This window comes from Oryctolagus cuniculus, chromosome 8, assembly GCF_051225735.1.
Source record: "Oryctolagus cuniculus isolate XC-2025 breed Fujian yellow rabbit chromosome 8, ASM5122573v1, whole genome shotgun sequence".
Classification (NCBI taxonomy): domain Eukaryota; kingdom Metazoa; phylum Chordata; class Mammalia; order Lagomorpha; family Leporidae; genus Oryctolagus; species Oryctolagus cuniculus.
In genome coordinates, this window is record NC_142874.1 from 49,573,627 (window position 1) to 49,596,882 (window position 23,256).

The 23,256-nt window shown below is 38.0% G+C and overlaps 1 protein-coding gene across 5 annotated transcripts in view; it reads right to left on the reverse strand.

Moving 5' to 3' along the window:
• Positions 1–2,820: 2,820 nt before the first annotated feature.
• The window catches only part of HHIP (hedgehog interacting protein), a 103,352-nt gene continuing 82,916 nt past the window's right edge, over positions 2,821–23,256 (reverse strand). Inside the window, exons 12-14 of one of the 5 annotated variants that reach the window (XM_008267399.5) lie at positions 12,122–12,270; positions 9,464–9,588; positions 2,821–3,999 (exon numbers count right to left, since the gene is read on the reverse strand). In XM_008267399.5, the coding sequence (XP_008265621.1) occupies positions 3,940–3,999; positions 9,464–9,588; positions 12,122–12,270 (334 nt within the window). In that variant the 3' untranslated portion in view covers positions 2,821–3,939. Of the gene's footprint in view, positions 8,640–8,739; positions 9,589–12,121; positions 12,271–23,256 lie in introns of those variants that run through there. The other 4 variants (XM_008267400.5, XM_008267401.5, XM_008267402.5 and 1 more) reach the window with 4 other exon arrangements.

Genomic DNA, 23,256 nt, shown 5'->3' on the forward strand with positions numbered 1-23,256 from the left:
AGCACATGGATTTTGCATCAAGGAGTTTTAATTATAAGGCCATAAATATGTCAAAGGAATCTGACAACATCTTATTAAATTACAAGAGTGAGCTCAAGTAGTTTCTGAAGCTGGCGTAGTCCCAAGAAGAGTGAGTTTTATAGTCAGGAGCTATCCAGCCTTCCTCTCTCTGCCTACCTTTCCCTTTTTAAATTCTGAGTTGATTCCAATCCTGGAAAATACTGTATAGGAATCAAATATAAATCAAGTTATGAAAATAAAGAAATATTTCATTCAAATTATTTTCCTTCCTTTCATCCTTTCATGTCTTTGAGTGATGGTAAGATTTAATCTTTAGTAAGATATCTTTGGAACCTCAAAGATGAAATACTAAGTATGGTTGGTATTTTAAATTATATTCCCATTAGAAACAGTATAGGAGTCGGCACTGTGGTGTAGCGGGTAAAGCAGCGCTGGCATCCCATATGGTTCGAGTCCCAGCTGCTCCACTTCTGATCCAGCTCTCTGCTGTAGCTTGAGAAAGCAGAAGATGTGCTTGGCCCCTGTGCCTGCATGGGAGACCTGGAGGAGGCTCCTGGCTCCTGGCTTCAGATTGGCTCAGCTCTGGCCGTGGCAGCCAACTGGAGAGTGAACCAGCGGATGGAAGACCTCTCTCTCTCTCTCTCTCTCTCTCTCTCTGTAAGTCTTTCAAACAAGTAAGTCTTTATTAAAAAAAAAAAAAAAAAAAAAAGAGGGGCCAGTTCTGTGGCATAATGGGTAAAGCCACTGCCTGCAGTGCCGGCAGCCCATATGGGCACCAGTTTGAGTCCTGGATGCTCCACTTCCAATCCAGCTCTCTGCTATGGCCTGGGAAAGCAGTAGAAGATGGCCCAACTCCTTGTACCCCTGCACCCACATGGGAGACCTGGAAAAAGCTCCTGGCTGCTGGCTTCGGATCGGCCCAGCTCTGGCCATTGCAGCCATCTGTGGAGTGAACAAGCAGATGGAAGACCTCTCTCTCTCTCTCTTTTCTCTCTCTCTCTCTTTCTGCCTCTTCCTTTCTGTAACTCTGCCTTTCAAATAAATAAATAAATCTTAAAAAATAATAGTAAATAATCATTTTCTAAAACGAGTGTGAATGAGCGAGTTCATAGACATGTCTGTCACATTAGCTGTCAGACTCCCAGGGAAACTGACAGCTTATGGTTGTAATAGTCCAAATGTGAAATAGGAAAATTCTCAGTGATGTTACAGTATGGACCTTGTCCTTGGTAGCTGGCTTAGAAATTCAAGAGTTACGTGTGAGGTTTGGAGGTAGGATCCCTCTAACCTCATTTATTGTGATTGTATAGGGATCCAAGATAATGGTTTCTTAAGGTTCCAAAGATCTCAGTAGGTGACTTTATAGTTCCATGACACCATTGCCCTTCTCATCTATGTCCAATTCACTCCCATTAATATATGGATTAATCAGAATCCAAAAAGGGATGTGGAAACCATTTCAAGTGTTTACAACAGAGGGAAGTTAAAGCTAAGAACTGATTGCAGTGACCATAGCAGAGCTGAGAAGCCAAAAAATCTGGAGATGAGTGACAGCCAGAAACCACTTCGCTTCTAGACTGTGTGTATGTGCTATGATCTTCAAGCATGTAGAAACTCGTCTGAGTCTATCAGGGATTCAGAATGTAGAAGACACAGGAAACAGAAGGTGCTCCTAGGCTAATGTATGGGGACAAGTTCTAAGAGCTGGAAGGGCAGTGCCTGGGGCACTCTGGTGCTTCCTGGGCCACTGAGGGAATGAGTGTCTCTGCAGAACTTCAAACTTCGAGGAAGTAACTTGATTTTAGGGTGCTTTGGGAATAAGCACCTTGCCACACATTTTATTGTTAGAAATAATAATCTCTTATAGATGAACAACTTTTCCTTTCAATGTGTAGAAAAGATGCATTTACCCAGGAAGAAAGGGGGCTTAGATGAAAGGATTATGCATTCTTAAAGAAAACCGGGCCGGCACTGCGGCTCACTAGGCTAATCCTCTGCCTTGCGGCGCCAGCACCCTGGGTTCTAGTCCCGGTCAGGGCACCAGATTCTGTCCCGGTTGCCCCTCTTCCAGGCCAGCTCTCTGCTGTGGCCCGGGAGTGCAGTGAAGGATGGCCCAAGTGCTTGGGCCCTGCACCCCACGGGAGACCAGGATAAGTACCTGGCTCCTGCCATCGGATCAGCGCGGTGCACCGGCCACAGTGGCCATTAGAGGGTGAACCAACGGCAAAAGGAAGACCTTTCTCTCTGTCTCTCTCTCTCACTGTCCACTCTGCCTGTCAAAAAAAAAAAAAAAAAAAAAGAGAAAAGAAAAGAAAACCGGAAGACCTTATATTCATATTCAGGTCAGAGCTTGCACAAATATTCTTGATAGGGTAGAAGCAAGATGGCAAGGTCAGCAAAGTTTGAAGGAATGATCTTTTTTCAAATCCCTGCCCATTCATCACTTTAATTTGGGTACCAGTGTTCTTAACTACTTTCCTATATTTTTCACTTGTTAATTCTTCCTTATTTTTGAACATTAGGCTTAAGTCACTTGTAAATTAAATTCAAATCACTGGAACATCTTCATGGTTGTCTAATATATCTACTGATACAATTAAATGGACCCTTAACACTGGCTTATATCTGGGGGAGTGGAAAAATTTCAAATTATAACATGAATAATGACAACAGACAAGAACATTTTGAAGTTCTTTGGGTTTGGCATATTTAAAAATTAGTGTTTATGTAATAAGCCTGAATATATGGGAACGTTTCTCTTAAATTCTAAGATAAAAAAGAATTTTGAAATAGCACATGTGTAAGTCATAAGATAAAGTTTAATACATTTGATCATGTTAAAAGACACAAAACACAGCCAATCTAACCAAATTTCAGGCATGCATTTACATAAATATATTAAATTAAGAAAAGAAATTATACACTTAAACATCCTTTTCACCTAAAAATCATTAAATCCACAGATCAACAATAAAACCAATTCTCTGCATTTACCACTTCAAGATACAATTGTTCTATTTTAAAGATAACACAAATACACTTGTTAGAATTTATATGCATTATACATATATTATATATTACATAGATAGTGTGTATACATATGTAGTGTTTGTACAGATAGATAAATATATATACATAGGTGTGTGCACACATACAGATACACACAGGTGTAGCTTAGGCCATCTGTACTATTACTGCTGGATTCTAATGTTGCACTGAACTGGAGCTGAGTGGATGTGACTATTGTCTTTCACTTCAAACATGTTCATCATACCCACCAGCCTCACAACCTCCCTGTAAACATCCTTGCCTGTTCCACAGCAGATAATCCTGCTAGGCACTTTGATAAATATTTGTTGAGTTAATAAATGGGTGGATGGCTGAATACTATAGTATCATTCACAAAAACCTTCATATTCTAATAACTTGATTAAATAAAGAGGATTAATTCAAGCTCAGAGGGATCATCTGAGCCAGTGAATTTGCTCGTCACTTTGCAGAATATTTATAGAAAATTCAGCGAGTACAAATAGTAACCATGCTCTCTTAACCTGTACGTATAGCCTTCTGCCTCTTATGTACAGGAATCCAAGTATTGGTTGATTCTGGCATTGTCTATGAATAAGGCTATGGACAAACTTCCCTAACTTTCAACAACCTAAAGGAAAATGGAAAACTAAGAAAGTCAAAATGGTAGAAAAATTTTAAAGGTTACTGTTCTTTTAAACTGAACAAAATCAATCACAGAGAAAGCTGGGAAACACATAGGGTTTTCATTTTAGTATTATTTTATACTTATTATTTATAATGATTCAATATCTTTTCATTTTAATTAAATGGACTTCTTTTAAATAAATCGTCCACTGTAGCATGTCCCAGGCAATCAAGTTCCAAAAATTCCATAGTACCTCAGTTGTCTCAGTTATCATTTATCTTGTTACTACATGGTTCTTGGTGAAATGCATGTCCAAACATACCCTGTGAACATAATGAGACATGGGAAACATCTATGTCATAAGATTGCCAATTTGGTTTCTCAACAACAGAATTATGAGAGGGGCTCTACAGTATATGAAATCTGAATTTACTCTAGGAATGTCATGTCTCAGGGTTTGAGACTAAGAAGTAAAGAAGCATACAACATTCATTTGGGGAGTAGATCATATCGAACATGATCACACCTTGCTCATATGAATGGCAGCCATAGCCTAGTAATTTAGTGCAAAGGAAAATGCACAGGAGTTAGTTTCTACTCATGAGCACAAAGCTTATTTTATATTTAGTTATCATGAATGTTTCCATCACTGTTAATGTTCAGTTCTTTCTATCTTCTGTTCTAAAAGATGATTTGTTTTTTGACTCAAAAAATGATAGCTGATTGAGAAAATGCACCTTGCATTCACGTTAACTTGTCTTTATGAATACATATACTTTGGATTTAAGTAGACATAATCTACATATTAAAACAAAAACAAAAAAATTGTGAATGAAAAATTACTTCTTACTTTGTGATATGCATGACAGAGATAACCTTAGAATTAATGAGGAGTTGATATTATTTTTTAAAGTCACTGTGTAATCTGGCTTTAAAAAAACAACAGATTTTAGGTGTAAGGCTTTATGTTGGGATCCATTACTGATGTTTTCTTTTTTCAAATTACATCTATATGACCAATACAAATGTATGGGAAAGCAAGGTAGATATCATGGATGCACTGTAGGTTCATAAGTCATGAGGAATTTAAGAGTGCTTATCACAAATGAACAAACCTGTTTATAGCATCTTCAGCAACCATGTCCACAATTAAGAAAACAGCTCAACAGTATCGACTTACACTCACAGGAACACATCTTTCTCTCCCAAAATGTTATTATCTTAAGGCAGTTTCCCAAACTTATTCAAAGGAGACACTTAAGAGGAACAAGCTTTAAGTTGGCTAGGGTTACTGTTTGGCAGGCTCCATGGTAATGGTTTTAATATTGATATGTTTCTCTTCTTGGATTTTCCATTTTCTTTAGCATCATATTTACTATTGGGAGTTGAGACCAAGCTACAATGATGAAGAGAATGAAGGTAAGATAAGAAAACATTATTTCTCTTCAGATATTCTAAAGGGGGCCTATCTGAGGGTATTCTTAGCAATGCCAGTAATAGGTCCACCAATCTCTTGGGGGTATATTTTCTGGGCATGGGACTTTGGTCTGGGTTCTCTACAAGCCAAATCTCATCCCATGGATAGAGGAAAGAAGATTCCAAGTCTACATAGACTAACAAACACTAGCTATTTTTTCCTAACAGGTTTGCAATGATCTTCCCCTGTAATAGATTCTATAGAGATGACTGTTGCTCGGATGGGAAATAGCTACTAATGTTCCTGATTGTTAGCATAGACTCTTGAGTGGAGCTCCTTTCCACATCTTTCTTGTAGCTATGATAGAATAACTGCATGGGAATATCTGGATTGTTGGTTACTTTCAGTGACTGTAATAGATCAGTCTAGCTCTTTGTTCAATGTTGTTGTTGCTATCAAATTTGATCAAATGTGACACTAGAAGAAATCAATAGAAATCAAAAATGCAAAAGCAAAAGAAAACTACTCCAGGATGCCTTAATTAAGCATATACTGAAGACATGTTTATTTAGGAAAAAACAATAAAAAATAGAGGAGTGGGAAGAGGAAAGAGGTAAAAATGAAGACGTGGAGGGAAGAAAGGACAAAGATTGTGGGTAACATCTATACAATGGAGGGGGGAGAAGACACAGATACTAGAGGTAGCATTCTATGCTCAAAAATGATGTTGTTAGTTGGCCAACTACAGTCGCCCATGGTATATCTTGTTTTTCCTCTTAAAAATCTGAGCTGTTTCCCTTTTATGTTTCAAAGCTAGGAGACTTAATAGAAAGTTGGACTAAGTTTAAATTGTATGCATTTGAAGGACCTTGCAAGTAGCATCTAACTTCCTGTTTTACACCTAGTAGTCTCATTGTTTAAATTATGATCCAGAGATAAAAACAATATCAAAATATGGACTTAAAATGTTAAGCAGATTAAATATAATTATTTGCAAAGAAAGAAATAGGGAAGAAGAGAGATTGCTCTGAGAAATACAAATGACAAAAAGAAGTTTCCTATTTTGGATATGTCTATGTCTATGTCTGTGTTCTGACTCCTTGTTCTTTCTTCCTAAAATAGCCCATTAATCTGAGAAAATATCTGAGTTCTTGTCATAAAATAAAAGATATATTTTAAGAAGCTATATTGGAATAAAGTTCCAAGAAGAAAAATATAAATGGAAGCACTTTGTGCTATCACTCTTAAATCTTTCCTCCTTTATAACTTCAGTGATCTCTCAATTCAATTTTCTTATCAATGCCTTCAATAACTGTCAAGAGAACTAGTTCTATAATCCAGTGTGAGAGTTTGGCAGAAACTGATGAGAGAAAGATGGTTTGTAATTGTTTAAAACTACTCTGGCATCATTTCACACTTAATTGATACCCAAGCCTTAAATTCTAGAATGGTCACTTTTCTATTTCTTTATTTCATCCTCCTCCTACACATCAGCATTCATCCCAAGGACGTTAGCCTTGTGTGCTTTTAGGAATGTGGTAGATGTTGCCTTCCATGTGATGAAACAGTAACTTTTTCTTAGCAGTACTTTTAAATCAGTTCCTACCTGCCTCTCATCACGAATCACTGCAGATAATTTCCCAGTCATGCATTTAAAAAACCTACTTAAAAGAAAAGGTCAAAGAGATTGTTTCTGAATTGACCACTTCGTTTCAAATACGGAGCCATCAATTAGCCACCACCATCTACTTTTCTCCTAAGGGCAGAAAGAAATGAATCTCATGCCTCTACTTTCTTTGCTTGAGTTTAATATCCATGGATTGTGCTATCTTCTTTTTTGAGGAATTTGCTCTTTTGTTCTAAAGATTCACAATAGAAAAGGCAGTTGACACCTGGGGTACATGTTTTGCTAAACCCACATTAAACTCTTTCACTTGGGAAAAGGCTGTATGAAAAAGGCTGGCCCCTTTAATAGATATTTTTAAATAGAACTAGTGGCGATAGGACACTTTCTCTTCAGAGGAGAAGATGGAAAGATTAAAAACATAAGAAACAACATTTGATTTTTCAGATTTCGCTGAATATACAGCAGTGTCCTTATTGTGTTTGGTGAAGCTATGAATGAGGGAATGTGTAATAAAACTGCACAATTTGACAGATTTCGACAGCTGGCTCCCTCACAAGAAGTTCACATTTTGTTAATGTCACCCACGTTGAATAAGGGACGATTAGATGGTAAGGTTCATTTACAAAAATGGTTGTCAGGACATTTTTTTTTAATTGTAAAACTTTCTGTGATGGAATTCAGTTAAAGGGCTATGAAGAGAAAGCAATGGAGACAAAAGATTGCTATTAACCTACAGATGCAGGCTACTGCATGGTTCATTGCAAGATTTGTCACACTGTTGGGCCAATGAAGTGTTAGAGTGACTAGAAAGGACCACCCCTTTTCTGGGGTAAGAGGGCAATTTGGTCTCCATGCTCATTTAATCCTGAGACTTCTTTGAATAGACTGTCAATTGAATCTAAATCGTGCAAAATTATGCATGCACTTTTTAATGCAGGCTATTGTTCACTAAGCACTGAACCAAGATTTCTCAACCCATTTCCATTTGGCATGAGGTCACTTGAAACTTAAGTAATCATATATGGAAGACAAGAGCAGTGCACTTAACCAACCTTTCTACATTGTGGTTTCTATATAAATGCTCACTGTGCCTTAATTGCAAATCTCGCACTTAAAACCCATAGAGAATTACTAGCTACCAGAACTTTATTTAACTGAGGCTCATATTCCTAAAGGTAAGGAGCTGGCTTGGAAAGTCAGCTGGTGCTGATAATCCATGCTACTCTACAATTTAGATTCTAGAGGAATGGATGTTTACAGAAGGAGGACAGTGCAGTGGGTGTGCACTTGTCATGAGTAGATGTGTTTTCTCAGTAGTGCAAAGAGGCCTTAGACTTTTGTTGAAATCCAGACCTGGAGGGTTGGCCTGGAAAACCATTAAAAAAAAAATCGATCTACCAGAGTTTTTGCACTTTCAGTTAGAACATGTCAGTTCTTTAAAAACCTGAACAGAACAGTTATAGAATATTTATTGATACATTAACCAAGGTGTATTTTCATTGAGTTCTGAAGGAATATGTATCTTAGAAGTCATATTTGGCAAGAATTATTACATTAAAAATTTGTACAAGTGACAGCTTACATAGCCAAGATTTGTTCAAAACCAGTGAGCTCTTCTCCAGTGAGGTTCGATTCAGTGTGAAATTGACAACATTCTAATCACATATACTCTGACGGTCTTGCTATGGTGAAAAGCACTTTACAAATGTTTAATGCTGGAATTTTATAAGGATTAGCTGTTTTCTTGCTTTTTCATCCGTCGTTAATGATTACATGTTGGCAAAAGGATACATTGCTAGATTAGATCCACATCACATTAAAGACTGCTTTCTCACTCCCCTTCTTTCCAATTAAGTTGGTGAAAAATGTAACTTTAGTATTTTACAGGAGAGGGTAAAGGTGTTTCATCTAGATGATGTCTATATTATAAAAATAAAATAAAAAATATAAATATGTAACACAAACCCAGTGCCTATTGTTAAATAAAATATACAATAAAAGCAGACCTTTTAGGAAGACTGATTTCAAAATATGCTGTTATGATTTAATTATAAAACACTTGAAAACAATCTTGAGATTAAGCTGGAGTAACCAGATTTCTCTGCCAATAAAAAGATAAGTGCATAACATTCTTTAATCGAATACATTGATAAAAAGGAAGATTACAATTTTATATCAAGTTGCTCATTCAGAAATTCATCAGGGAGTTCTGAAACATTCTCTCATATTAAAGTCCTTTAATATAAAAATATTGCTTTTTTATTAGATCCATCAGATTGCACAGTAATGTCTCAAAACTCTATTAAAGTTGACTTTAGTTATTACAGACAGAAAATTCCTGGGAAGTCAAATAGTCTCTTCTGGTGACATAAAAATTCCGTTATCAATTTACAATGGAATTTCTGTGTAAATTACTCCACACAAGGAAGTATTTTTTTTTTAAATCCATCTGTTATGCAACCAAGTGTATTGGGGTTGTGAGTGTGTGTGTGTACGTGCATATGTGAACAAACGTGCTAACATACACACAGAGGATCTGCACATTTCCAGAAATTATTTTTAAATAAAAGAAAATGAAATCACAGAAGTGTGTAGCAGGATAACAGTCTTTCTTTTTAATGACAGGATGAAAATAAATGCCCATTGGAAAGGAGTATTCAAACAGTCCCAGAAACTATACAATGTAACTTGTTAGATCCAGCAAATAAGATGTCATGTCAATGATCTGATCAAGAATACCTGCCCTGGTCACTCTGCGGATGTTTCTGTCCACTTGTTCACACTGAGGACCAAGGTAGCCCTTTTTACAGAGGCACTTGTTCGGTCTAACACAGACACCTCCATGGCGACACGGTGGCTCGCATTTTGCTGGGAGAAGAAAAACAGCAATAACATTGCACTGTCATTCCGTATGTCAGAACAGCACCCAAGAGAAGATCAACAGATACTTAATGAGCAGGAGAAGAGAGGGAAACAACGAGGTAGCTGGCCACAAACTCCATATTATTTGGGGGCTAGAACTCAGCAGAGGATGGGAGATATTTCTAGAAAAGCAGAGATCATGGGAAGGTATTTCAATCCTTTGCAGAACTGACTCTGAGAGGGAAGTGTCCAGTCCTTTCCACTCTGTATTTATTTCTAGAGGGCTTTCCAAAAACCTATGTTCCCCTGCCCCCAGGTTGGAACTCAATGTGGGTCCTAGCCTGAGAGACAGAGATACAGTGCCCCTGGCTTTTCCAACACAGCATAAAGGAATGGTCAGTTCTTGATGTGAGTCGGATGGAAAATTCGCCAAATGGACTCCCTTGGGTTCTTCCTCCTCCTGCTGCCAAGGCGCACAGAGTGCGGGTTTCACTCTCTGGTTAGACTTTGAGGCCATTCCTGGGCTCAGTACAATTGGCTAAAGAAGGATGTTCTAAGAAATGTTCCTTGTGGTTAAACCACAGCCCAGAATTACTTCATTAAAGACTTTTTACCACTATACTCTAAATGGGGATTGTGAAGACATACTGCTAAAATCAAAGGGAGACATAAAATCAAGTATTTAAATTAATTGCCTTTTATTGATAAGATAAATCTGGGCTGTGCAGTCACTGTGAAGAGAATCAAATCCCTTGAATACATTTCCTTTTACTTTGATAGGACAAGGTCATTTTCACCTTAATCAAAATCCAGGGATCTGTGGCTGATGCATGAAAAAGAAAGCATTAGAAGAAAATAAACTGACTATTTTCTCTTTTCAATTTGTGGGAGGTGAGTCAACTATGTGGATATATGAATAAAGTTCTCCTTTTGGTCTAAAATATCCCAATAGATTAATTCTATATAACATGATTTGGGCATATTTTGTGTACTAAAACTACTTAAATTTTTTTGGTGAAAAGATGAAGATGGTTTACTGTAATGAAACTTCATGTGAACTCAAAGTGCATATTTTGCTTTACATCACATATTATTACTATCTACTAAGGTATGTATAATGTCTATTGCATGCAAAACAATTTGTTCACCCTAAGTTTAAGCACCCTGTCCCTAGAAGGCACTCAGTAAGAATCTGTTAACTGATGACTTAAGGTGATACAGCAGGTTAATAAATGCAGAATAGAATACAGCAGAACGAATGCAGCATAAAGAAGCAGAGAGAGAATAGAAATTGTTAGGCAAGGAAGGAAGCAGAGGGATGACAGATTATCAGGAATTTGAATGGTATTATATTTGAATATTGATTCTTATTTTTTGGTCAGCTAGTGGAAAAGGAGATTGAACTTGTCAATAAAGTATTTGCTTTAAATATGTAATTACTTAATTGCTGTTGAGTTTTAATATTGATAGCTCTTTCCTAGATATGCAATCCAAGATTTTAATTACATGTACTAAATTAATTACCTAATGTCATTAATGCTAAAGCAATTTAAGCTTCAAATGTATACCATAGTCACATATAACTATAAATATTGATTGGTGTGGTTAGATCATATATAAAGTAGGCAAGTTATGATTATAATTTTCTGAAAGAAATACATCTTTTGTATAAGAAAAATGATAGTATTTATAAATTAAGAATAATATTAACTATTAATTTGGGACTTTAGTTTTCATTAACAAGGATTACTTCAATATTTCAAACAGCAAAGATCACAATGTTTTCAAAGTAATTTGTCAATGCTGGTTGGTGAATATGCATTTTCAACATAAACACTTTAGCCCCTGTATCCCTGAATGTATCCAGTTTTCTTACTTCACACCAAGCAGAACTTGAACATCAGTGAACAACACTGAGTAAATCTCCCATCCAAGGAGAGAACAACCCCAGAGCAAATCTCCTTCCCTCTTTCTGAGACGCTGCACACCTAGTTGATGGCTCACAAGGGAGTGGCAAAAAGAATTAAAAAAATCTCATAATATGCCTCCAGATAATTGCATTTCCCCCTCGTATTTAATCACACTCACTGAAAACCCCCCACTTTCAGTGTGCTGAAGCCAGAAAGCAGGCAGTAAAGCAAGGGAGGGCATTTATGGGGTGTCTGGAAAATGCTGGCACTTGGAGACGGCCTTGCAAACACTCAGTCACTGGCTAGTGTGAAATCTCAGAAGCCAGGACGGAGAGCCCAGCAGAGATGACCCGGCAGTGCTGTTTTCATTTTTCTGCCTTATGAAAGGACTCAGTCATTTAAAAGTCTTTTATGCTAAGGATGAACTTACGTGAGTGCCTAGTTTCCACTTAGGAAATGGAAGAGGGTTCATTTCTAAGTTCAGAAACAGAAGAGTGTGACTATTATTATAGATGGCAAACTATTTTTCAACACTATACAATTCTAGAAGAAATGGCTGATGTTTGAGTTCTCGAGTACCTGCGGACTGTTCCAGCCCCAGTCTTTCCTAGAGACAAAGGTATACTAACCGGTTCTGCAGAAGTCCCCTTCCCAGCCTGGACTGCAACAGCATCTGCCTGTGGGGGTGCAGTAGCCATTCCGACAGAGCCGGGAGCACTCGGAAGCCAGCGTCTGTGCAGGCTGCACTGTGGCCCTGCATTCCTCGGGCATCAAAGGTCTGCATGGAAAGACAACAGCAGAAAATACGTTTTGGTCGAAAATCAATACTGGAAGCTTATCTAGTGATCTTGTAGCTTATCTGTTGCTTTCTTTTCATTTTTTTAAAGATTGATTTATTTATTTGAAAGTCAGAGTTACACAGAGAGAGAAGGAGAGGCAGAAAAGAGAGAGGTCTTCCATCCACTGGTTCATTCCCCAGTTGACCACAACTACTGAAGCTGGGCCCATCTGAAGCCAGGAGCCAGGAGCTTCTTCCGGGTCTCCCACATGGGTGCAGAGGCCCAAGGCCTTGGACCATCTTCTACTGTTTTCCCAAGTCATAGCAGAGAGCTGGATCAGAAGTGGAGCAGCCAGGACTTGAACTGGTGCCCATTTGGGATGCAGGCACTTCAGGCAGTGGCTTTGCCTGCTATGCCACAGCACCGGCCCCTTAGCTCTTGCTTTCTAAAGAGACCTTCCTCTTAAGTGACTCAATCAGATTGACAGCTTTCTAAGACTAGAAAGTACATCCACACTAACCAGTCTTGAACCCGAGTGAACACATCAATATTCTAAGAAACTTGATCATGATCACAATTTACTGATGAAAAACGGAGGTTGAATTACACTGAGACTATACGTGTGGAAGCTGAGTATTTCCAGGAGCTGCAATTTAAACAGTAAAGTCTAGATATACTTCATGGGTTTAGGATATGGGATGGATTCTCTTCTTAATATCATATTGGGACAGAAGGTATTTGTCAAAATGAATACTTGTAGCCTGAAAGGCTTGGGAATCAATTTCCATTTTAATCTTACATTTCTTTTAATATCATTTTTTTCAGATAGCCTTGTCTTGAAAGGCCAGCATAATATATGTTGTGTACAGACCATTCAAAGTATAAGCTTTTATGAAAAGAAGGATCTGGATAGCATGTGTGTACACATATGTATGTATATTGATGTATTATAATTTCATCTGGCCCTGCTATGGGGAAAAACAAAGTTAACAGTAGCCAACAGAAATACCTTATTTGCAACGTAAAAGGTCACAGATTTTGTTCTAGGTGCTCTGCTGTGGCCGTCAATTATGGAGGAAGTAAAGATACCTTCAGATGAGTTTATATGGCTCTTAATGATTTTGAAATAAACTATTGTTCCCGCTGGGTCAGGCTGGAATCATGGTCACAAGAGCGCCTTACCTAATCTTTGGGAAAAGTGCAGTGCCATTTTCCTGTCAGTCACTGGAACCTGCACCATAATGTGGTGAGAAGGCTCTTTTCAATTCAGGAATGTAAACAAATGTGTTCATCACCACTCAAGGCACCAGTACTTGGAAGGCAAAGCAGTTGGGCTCCTTAAGTGCCGTAACAAAGAAGGTGATCATTATGGGTCAAAATCACCACAAGGGGCAAATGATAGAGCTTTCTGAGACCAAGAACCAAGCCCTGTAGACTGGATTTTCTTGAGATAGGTTACCTTGCTGTGTGCCTGTGGCAATATAACAGTGGTAGCAATTTGAGGCCTGGCCTCAGGGGGTTTCTATAATAACTCAAAACCATATAGATTAAAAACCAAAATACAAAAAATGCATAGTGACTTCTTTAGCTCCTTTCTTCAATAGAAGTCTGAATCTTTGTTGAAAGCACTGTGTTTGGCAATTCAGAAAACTCCCTTAAATCCATTCAACCTCTTATTTAAATCTGGAAATGGTCGATTTATGTGAAAGGTCTGTCCTTCAGGCATTCCATGGACTGAACATATTTCCATTGAGAAAACATGAACAAATAGTTTCCATGTGTTCCCCAGAGCAGTTTTCCTGGGAGTGAGGGGGATGGGATGAGGTAGAGAGACTGTCGAGTGCTTTTGCCAAGAAAATGAAGGGCCTTGCCTTTGTCTTCTTTATCACAAGTCTGCTCTATTTCTCATATAAAATTCTCTTGTCTGTGAGATGATGGTGGCATTTTTGACACCAGAAGAGTGGTTTCTCAGTAGCTATGAAGTTTTTCGGAGTTCCAGCCCATGGCATTCAGTAAACAGGAACTGTTCCAATTTTATTGGTACTGAAATTGTAGAATTCTGCATATCTAATCTTTGTACATAATCACTTGTCTACTCTCTTCTGACTCATTCAAGAAGAGACTCAGAAATACAGTATGTGAAAAATACATAATGTTATAGGCAATGCAAGATGGGCACACAAATTAGACCGTAAGATAGTTTATGATTGAGCAGTGGAATCTTTTAAAAAGAAGTCATTTCATGCTTGAGTTTGTTTAGCTGCTTCTTCTGTATGGCTGTAATAGACAGACCTTGTGATTCCCTCAAGTTTTATAATTTAAATACCTGGGAAATTTATTTTTTTTCTACAAAGTTGATAATTAGCATTCCTCACTTAGCACATTAAATAAGTCCTCACCTTGTCTTTTAAACTGTTATCCTGTGAAGGTTCCCTTAACCTTGAAGCAATGCCTATCTCTTACAGGACTTTGTTCCTCCAAGCATGGGTTACTCTGCCTTCTTTTTCTTTTCTCTGAAATGAAAGCTTGCAGTGGGCAGAAGCTACCTAATCAGACTTCAGGTTCACTTGTATATTTGGGCAGATATGTGCTCTTCACTGGCATAAAAGATAAAACAGGGTGCAGATCTGCATGGAGCCCACCAAAGAAAAGATAGATATGCACACAAAACAGTATAATGTCCTGATACCTGCTATGAAACAGGTACACAGGAACTATCATAGGGATAGAGATGAGAAAGCAATTAGTTTAGAATTGAGGGATGTTATAGACAGATGACATTTAAGTCATGGAAATATTTTATCTTCTGATATCCATGGGAGCTAGAAAAATATTGTATAAGTAGTAAGTGCTTATTAAATTGAATTGAATGTACATCTTTAGTTTTCAAAAATATGCTTTCTGAAATATAAACTCCATGAAGACAAATGTTCCCTGTCTTCTTTAGTGTCTCCCCAGGACCTAAGAGAGTGTGCAACACATGGAAGATGCTTAGTAAAAATTTGCTGAATTAGTGAAATTAATGAGCGTATGACATTTTCAAAGGATGTTTATTTTCTATGTGACTGAGTGATGATATATGGAGTATATGGAGTATATTTAGGGGAAGGAGATCATTAACATCTAATTGCTATAATTTTACATCATAAACATAAAACTGAAAATACTTGCTACATTTCTATTGCTTAAATTACCTCAAAATAGGCACAGTTCATTGTAAATTTTGCATTTCTGAGCTAACTATAATCATAGTAAATAAACAAAGGGCTAAGACGTCAAAATAAGCATGACATAAGAATGAGTTTCTCCTCCAGATGGCAATTAAGCCAACTTATTAAAATTTATCTGACTTAGATTTTTGGTGATTCCAACCATTGCCTTCCACTCATACTTTATTACGGTGGCATTGTCCTTATGCTGAAAAGAATCGGATCTCTTCATATGGGATGAAGAGAAAAGAAAGAGAGTAATGAAATAGTTCAATTGAAATTAATTATTATTTTCATTTGTAGGAGCCCATCTTGTATAATATAAATACTACATATATATATATACCTAGATGGACTCTAAATAAAAATCTAGAGTATATATCTGTGATAGATTAACACATTTTCATATTTTTATTGGATTGGGGAAGCAGATGTTTTAACGTATGGTCTAATAAAAATAATTTACATATTCTTGTTCTTCTTTCCAATAGTTACTTTGTAAACTTTTGGACCCTTGGTTGCACTGAATGAAGTCAGAATTAGCTTTCAAAATAGAAAACGTACCCAAGAGGATGGTTAGGCTTATAATAAAGAATATACTGAGCCCATTTGCTGACAGCTATCCCCATAGCCCTCAAACTTAATTTAAATCAGAAAAACATATTTCCTAATCCCTTCACACATGACAAACAATAAAAACACTAAGGGACTAGTACAGAAAATTGCACAACATTCTTCAATGTATAAAGCATTCTTTTTAGAAATTTAAGACTTTTTTTTAGGAGCCTACGTTGGCTGGCTTTGTGAAATAGTGTAAAGGTTTGAATACTTTCTTGAACTAAAGGGAGTAGTTGAGAAGAATAAGTAATTTATAACACACACCATACATGATGACTCTCTGTGAATAGCTGTGGCCAACACCAAATGTCTCTGGGTAAGGGGATTGTGGATGGTTTTCATTTAAAGATATTTAATTTAATACATGAAAAAATAAATCAATACAGGAGAAGTACTCTGTGAATTTGTGTGGAAACACAGGGATAAATTCTGTCTGAGCAGGCCTGCCCTTCACAGTGAGCACTGTAGAATCAATTTTGTCTCTTACAGAAAGACAGGGAGCTCAATCCGAAATTTTTATTAGGTATCCAGATTTTAAATTCATTTTATTATAAAATAAGATAAATCATGTGTAATACTTATTTATAAAATCCTCACCCATTGGAGGTTTCAAAAATGTTACAATTCTATAGCATCTCTTAGAGAGCAATCTCCTTAAGGGGCAGGGGATGAAGAACTGTCTTATCCCTTTAACTATAGACACATTGGGATGCATGGGAAAGTGTTGCCTTATGATTATAGCATTTACAAAACTATTTTTTCCTGTGTGCATTTTCCCATTCTCATGAGTTAGGAAAAACTGGTAAGTCTAAATCCTCGTTGCTCACAATATGGCCCCCAACCAACCAACAGCACTGGCATGACAGGCAGTTTATTAGAATTGCAGACTCTCAGGCCCTCCTCCAAGCCTGCTGAATTCGAACCCGACCTTTAACATGTTTGGCAGCTGACTCACACGCATATTCAAGCTGGGCTGGTACTGTTCTAAATTAGGGCCGCATCCCAGCCGAGAAATGACTGCAGCCAGTGATTAGTGCATTCAAACCTTCCAAGGATAGGATACATCTCTGCACTAGGACGGAGCCTCCAGTACGTTTAGGTTAAAGCGGGTAAGGAAGTGGGAAATTTCCCATGGTGGGATAGAGTTCACTGTTTCCCATCTGTGCAGCCTGAAGCAGAGGCATAGCAATTAGAAAATTAGCTACTGCACCATTTCTTCAATACTCATTCTAGTACCCTACTCCATGTTCAGTACACAAAGTGACTCCCCCCGGCCCCGCGTAATTGTCTTTAGTGTGGCTGTTCGCTGAATTTCTCCTGCTCATGTCAACATTTGTCTTTTCCATTTCAGTTTCCTCGTGAGGAATGGGATTCTGGCTTCTGATGGATTTACAGCATGTTTGCTGACGACACACAATCGTTTTGTGGCAGCTTTTAAAACAATAATCCGTTACACAGATTCCATTTGGTTGTGAGGAATCTTGTACATTTATAATGCAATCACATTCCAGGTGGAAGGACACTGCAAATCGAATGTGCTCCTGTGGAACTGTCCAATACTGAACTCACTGGGATTTTCTGGCAATAGAGATGGCAGTACAGCTTTCCGAACAGTACTTTCCAAGGGCTATTTGCCAAGAAACTGAATATTTTAAGAGTTACTGCTTTCAGCTATTTATTAAGGAATACTGTCTTTGGCATTACATCATATGTATGCTGAAAAGAAATTTATATATTCCTGGGTAACCTTGATATTGGAATAAAAGGCAAGCAAACAAATTGAAGAAAAGCTCTGAATTTATGTACATTACATTTCACAGTTAAAACTTCTTATATCGTGCTGGATACTTCTAGAATTCTAATTTGGGATAAATGAAACCAATGTTCTAGCTTGTTTCTAGAGGATACGGTAAAAAAGCCAATGGCATTGCTTTCTAATGTAGAGATAGAATTTAAGGTCCAAAATCAACCTTTTTTTTTTTTTTTTTTTAATTTTTGACAGGCAGAGTGGACAGTGAGAGAGAGAGACAGAGAGAAAGGTCTTCCTTTGCCGTTGGTTCACCCTCCAATGGCCGCCGCGGCCGGCGCACCGCACTGATCCGATGGCAGGAGCCAGGAGCCAGGTGCTTTTCCTGGTCTCCCATGGGGTGCAGGGCCCAAGCACTTGGGCCATCCTCCACTGCACTCCCTGGCCACAGCAGAGGGCTGGCCTGGAAGAGGGGCAACCGGGACAGAATCCGGCGCCCCAATCGGGACTAGAACCCGGTGTGCCGGCGCCGCTAGGCGGAGGATTAGCCTAGTGAACCGCGGCGCCGGCCCAAAATCAACCTTTTAACTTAGGCATTTAATTTACTAGCCATACTTGATAAAAATGTTAGACACTAAATAACAAATGTCTGTAACTGGGAAAGACAGCATTATAATACTCCTATAACTAGTATAGCTGGTGAATCTTTTTTGAATTATCCATTTTTATTGGCAAAAGTCACAATAGTTGCAGCTAATATTAACAAATCAAGTAAAGAACACTTTGAAAGGCATTCAATTCAAAAGACTTAAAGAATGCAATATTTTCCTTTAAGAAATCACTGAAAAAATAAACTCTTATCTCATTTTTCCCACTTACAAAGCAACAGGTCTCTCATTGTTTTAATTTCATATCATATGAAGGTAGAAATTTTGAATATCACCAGTTGCTCTAATGGAGATGTAAAACTCAAAACAAGTTTCTGTGCTATCACAACACACAAAAATGTAAGTTTAAATTCCTTTTGAAGAGTGTTTGAGTGACAAACTCCCAATTTTTGATGTTATACTAGTTGGTTTCTTGCTAATGTTGACAGATATAAGTCATTTAAGGAACAAATGCTTAAATGAATTAGTGACACGATGATGCTAAGAAATACCTTTTTCTTTATAGGCTACCTCTTCCTCTGTAAACATCTTTTCACAAATCTGCATAACTACTGTAGACATTGTATGCAACGTTAAACCTGCTGGATCTTAGGTACTGCAGTGTCTGTTGGTACTCTACTTTATAATAAAAATGTAAGATATTCAGATAATATCAGACTCCAAACACTGTCCCAGAGATAAGGGTGTGTGTGTGAGGATAGATTTGATAATTAAAAAGAAAATTCTTGGGGCTGGCACTGTGGTGCAGTGGGTTAACGCCCTGGCCTGAAGCACCAGCATCCCATGTGGGCGCTGGTTCAAGACCCGGCTGCTCCACTTCCTGTCCAGCTCTCTGCTATGGCCTGGGAAAACAGAAGAAGATGGCCCAAGTCCTTGGGCCCCTGCACCCATGTGGGAGACCTGGCAGAAGCTCCTGGCTCCTGGCTTCTGCTTGGCACAGCCCCGGCCGTTGTGGCCATCTGGGGAGTGAACCATCGGATGGAAGGCCTCTCTCCCTCTCTCTGCGTCTCCTCTCTCTGTGTAACTCTGACTTTCAGATAAATAAATAAATCTTCAAAAAAAAAAAAAAAAAAGAAAATTCTTTAAAAAGTTTTTGACTCTTAGTAAATGAGCCTCATCTTGAAGAATACAATCTTCGTTATTCATAGTGCCCATTTTATATCTTTTTAAATGAATGTCATTTGTAGATATTCCAACATTAAAAATGGAAAGGTTAAGGACAACTACAATTAGCAAAAAATGGAAAATTCCTGAATGCTCTGGCCTTATGCCACATCACCAGGTGATAAGTTACTTATATAAGAAGACATATACCTGTCTATGTTCTCAGCATAAAAACAAGATAAATGGGTGAGGTGATGAATATATTAATTAGCTTGATGTAATCATTCCACTTATATACAGTATCAAAGCATCTTGTGATACTGCACGCCCCTCCCCCATTGTTATCCATGGTTTAAGTTAACCTGGGGTCAATTATAGTCCAAAAATATTAAATGAAAAAATCCAGAAACAAAAATTCATGTTAAATAAGTACTATATATTTTATAATAAATAGTATACTGTTTTACTTGTATTATTTTAATGTTTTTAATCTTTTAATGTGCCTAATGTACCAATTAAGCTTTGTCAGAGTCTATATGAATAGAAAAAACAGTATGCATAGCACTTGATATTCTTGAAAGTTCCAGGTGTCCACTGGAGTCCTGAACTGTATTCCCTGTGGATAAAGGGGAGTTACTGTATACTATAAATATATACACTTCTTATCTCTCACTTACTCCTTAATAAAGCTTGGGAAAATATTGAAGAGTTTAGATTCACTTGGAAGGCTGTGCAAAAATCATTTGTGAAAGATTTAAAGTTGGGAGAACTAGAATTATTTTTACAGTTTATAAACACAAATTCTGTCAGCATTGTGAATAAAAGCAAAAGAGTATCTGAAGCCACAAGACACACATGAGTAATTCTTAATATTTATATATGAGTTTTACAAAATAACAAATTTTTTTTCATAAAGCATTAGTGTAATATTTCCTTTTTTTGAAATGAATCTATGTAACATATGTAATGTGAGTACATTCACGTGTGCCTCCATACATGCAAATCTTGCTGTAGCATGAATGATATTCTACTTACACTTAGACTACTCCCATATGTTACCTATGCATGCTCACTCATTTCTTAGACAGTTGCACTTCCATCTTGCCAAATTCTTTTGTAGTATATCTTAAAAATTTCACATTATACAGCAGCTTAGGAAGGATTTGCTAGTTACAAGGTCTTGTCATGACAACAAGAGATACAGTATATTAAGAAGAAAATGCAAGTGGGCGGATCAGTGTGTGTCCTTGTATATGTAGAATAATAGTAATAGCAAAAATGTGGAAAAGGTTTCCTTGTCTTTTAGACTTCAAATCCACCACGCTGAATGGATTTTTATAGGGCATATACTTGTTCATGACCTCTAGTGTTAAGAAATTCTGTCATGTTTGAAAACTAGTCCCTCGCGGAGCCTGTATCCCTGTTAATAGCGGAAAGGTCAATGGAGCTGCTAAACAGTTTGTATTACTGTCAGGGTGGCCACGAAAACACCACCTGCTGCAAGAAGACTTGGCAGCTGGGTCAACAGGCTCTGTGGGAATTTATCAACTTAGGGGGGCCACTTGCATAAAACTTTGACTGATGAGTTGGGACTAGACTGGCTTATTGGACGAAAGCTGCTCTATTATGTATGACTTTCTTTAGGGTGGCAGAACCGCCTGCCTGCTCCCTGAGACATATGCAAAGGATAAACAGAACCGATTTCCCTTCCTGAAGTGACTTTTTCTGAAGAAAAAAAAAAAAAAAAAGCACCCTTTAGAATCTCGGGCAACAAGGAATGGGATGAAGATATTAAGAAAAAATAAACAAAGGGCAGTAAGTGGGGCTGTGGGTGGGAGGCGTAGGGAGGAGGCACGAGGGGCAGTTTTTTGACATTGGTTACAGAGGCGTTTGCGATACAACATTTCTGTCAAATGGCCTCTCAGCCTGGAATTCACATTGTTAATTTATAGACCTCTTGAGGGAATGGTGTGTGTGTGACTTGATTGGGTAATGATAAGCAATATATGCTAGAGCATGGTAAGAATGGGTACATTGTAAGCAAATCAACATGGGTCAGAATAATTTTGTTTTACAAATTCCTGGAAACATTTCAATTTTTTGTAAAAGTTCATTTGAAACAAAAAAAAATTAAAGAATCTTTTGTCAGTGATGTGAACAAATTTGTGTTGTATAAAAATAAAGCTTGGAAATTACACAACTCTGCCAGAATTCTTGCTTCCCTTCCCTGCTTCCCTGCAGCCTGGAGCATTTATTTAATTCTGAAAAGATTTTCTAAACAGCAAGTACTGAAGGCCTGGCTTAGACATATGAAAACCAGGTATAAAAAAGTTCTCCATGCCTCCCAGAGCTAGCAGAACCACAGAAGTTAAGAGATCACCTGAATATAACTCCGGAATGCATGGAATGTGTAAAGAATTTAATACGTTTGAAAATTAGTTAATTACCCTCCCAGCCCTCCATAGCAATGAGGCAGGAGCCGAATGATCATGTCAGCTCTTTGAAAATGGGCCCAGGGACACAGGATGGTGAAATCATGTTTATAGGCTCCCACACTGAAGAAGACACAGAGACCACACCAACCGAGTCCTGCCAGGAGAGACCCCTTCCTGCTCCTGACTGCATGCTAAGGGCATTACTAATTGCAACTAAAATGATAGGCCAGATCTTGAGCTCAGTGTATTCTTCAGAATTGCTGGCACAAGAGGTCCCCAGGCCAGGACACACGGAACCCAGGACATGAGCCCAGAGACCTGGCCAAGCCACTGGGACTGCTTCTTCCCTGAGGATATTCCTCAAGTGAGGTCAGTGTGTCCAAATAGGAAGGCAAAACTCATTGCCTCTAGAGAAGTTTTATTTTCCTTTCATAACTCCTGGGCTCTGGATAAAATCTTAGGGAAATTTGATTGTACTATTTTTGATTGTTTTATTATAAATAATGACATATGATTTTTTTTTTATAAAAACAGGTTCTCTACTGCAAAAGATGTGAAACTTATATAAATAGTCTTGTCATTCACAAGTTATCCTTATGGACTGAGGGGTGATATTGAAACTTCAACCAGGGCCAGAGCTGTGGCGTAGCGGGTAAAGCAGCTGCCTGCAGTCCCGGCATCCCATATGGGTGCTGGTTTGAGACCTGGCTGCTCCACTTCCTATCCAGCTCTCTGCTATGGCCTGGAAAAACAGTGGAAGATGGTCCAAGTGCTTGGGCCCCTGCACCCACAAGGGAGACCCAGAGGAAGCTCCTGACTCCTGGCTTCAGATCGGCTCAGCTCTGGCCATTGCAGCCAATTGGGGAGTGAACCAGTGGGTGGAAGACCACACACTCTCTCTCTGCCCCCACTTCTCTCTCTGTGTGTAACTCTGACTTTCAAATAAATAAATAAATCTTTAAAAAACAACAACAAAAAATCCCTCTAAAAAAAACTTCACCCGTTTTGTCAAAGTAACTTAAAAGATATTACATATGGTTTCTAAACTTCTTTATGTGGGGTGTGTGTGTGTGTTTGTGTGTTTGTATGTGTAGGGTAAAAAAACACATGCAAATCATATGGAAAGAATATAATTCCTAAGACATTTAATATAGAATATAAAAATTTTATAATTTGGTGTTTTTCTCTTCCAGGGCCACAAGTC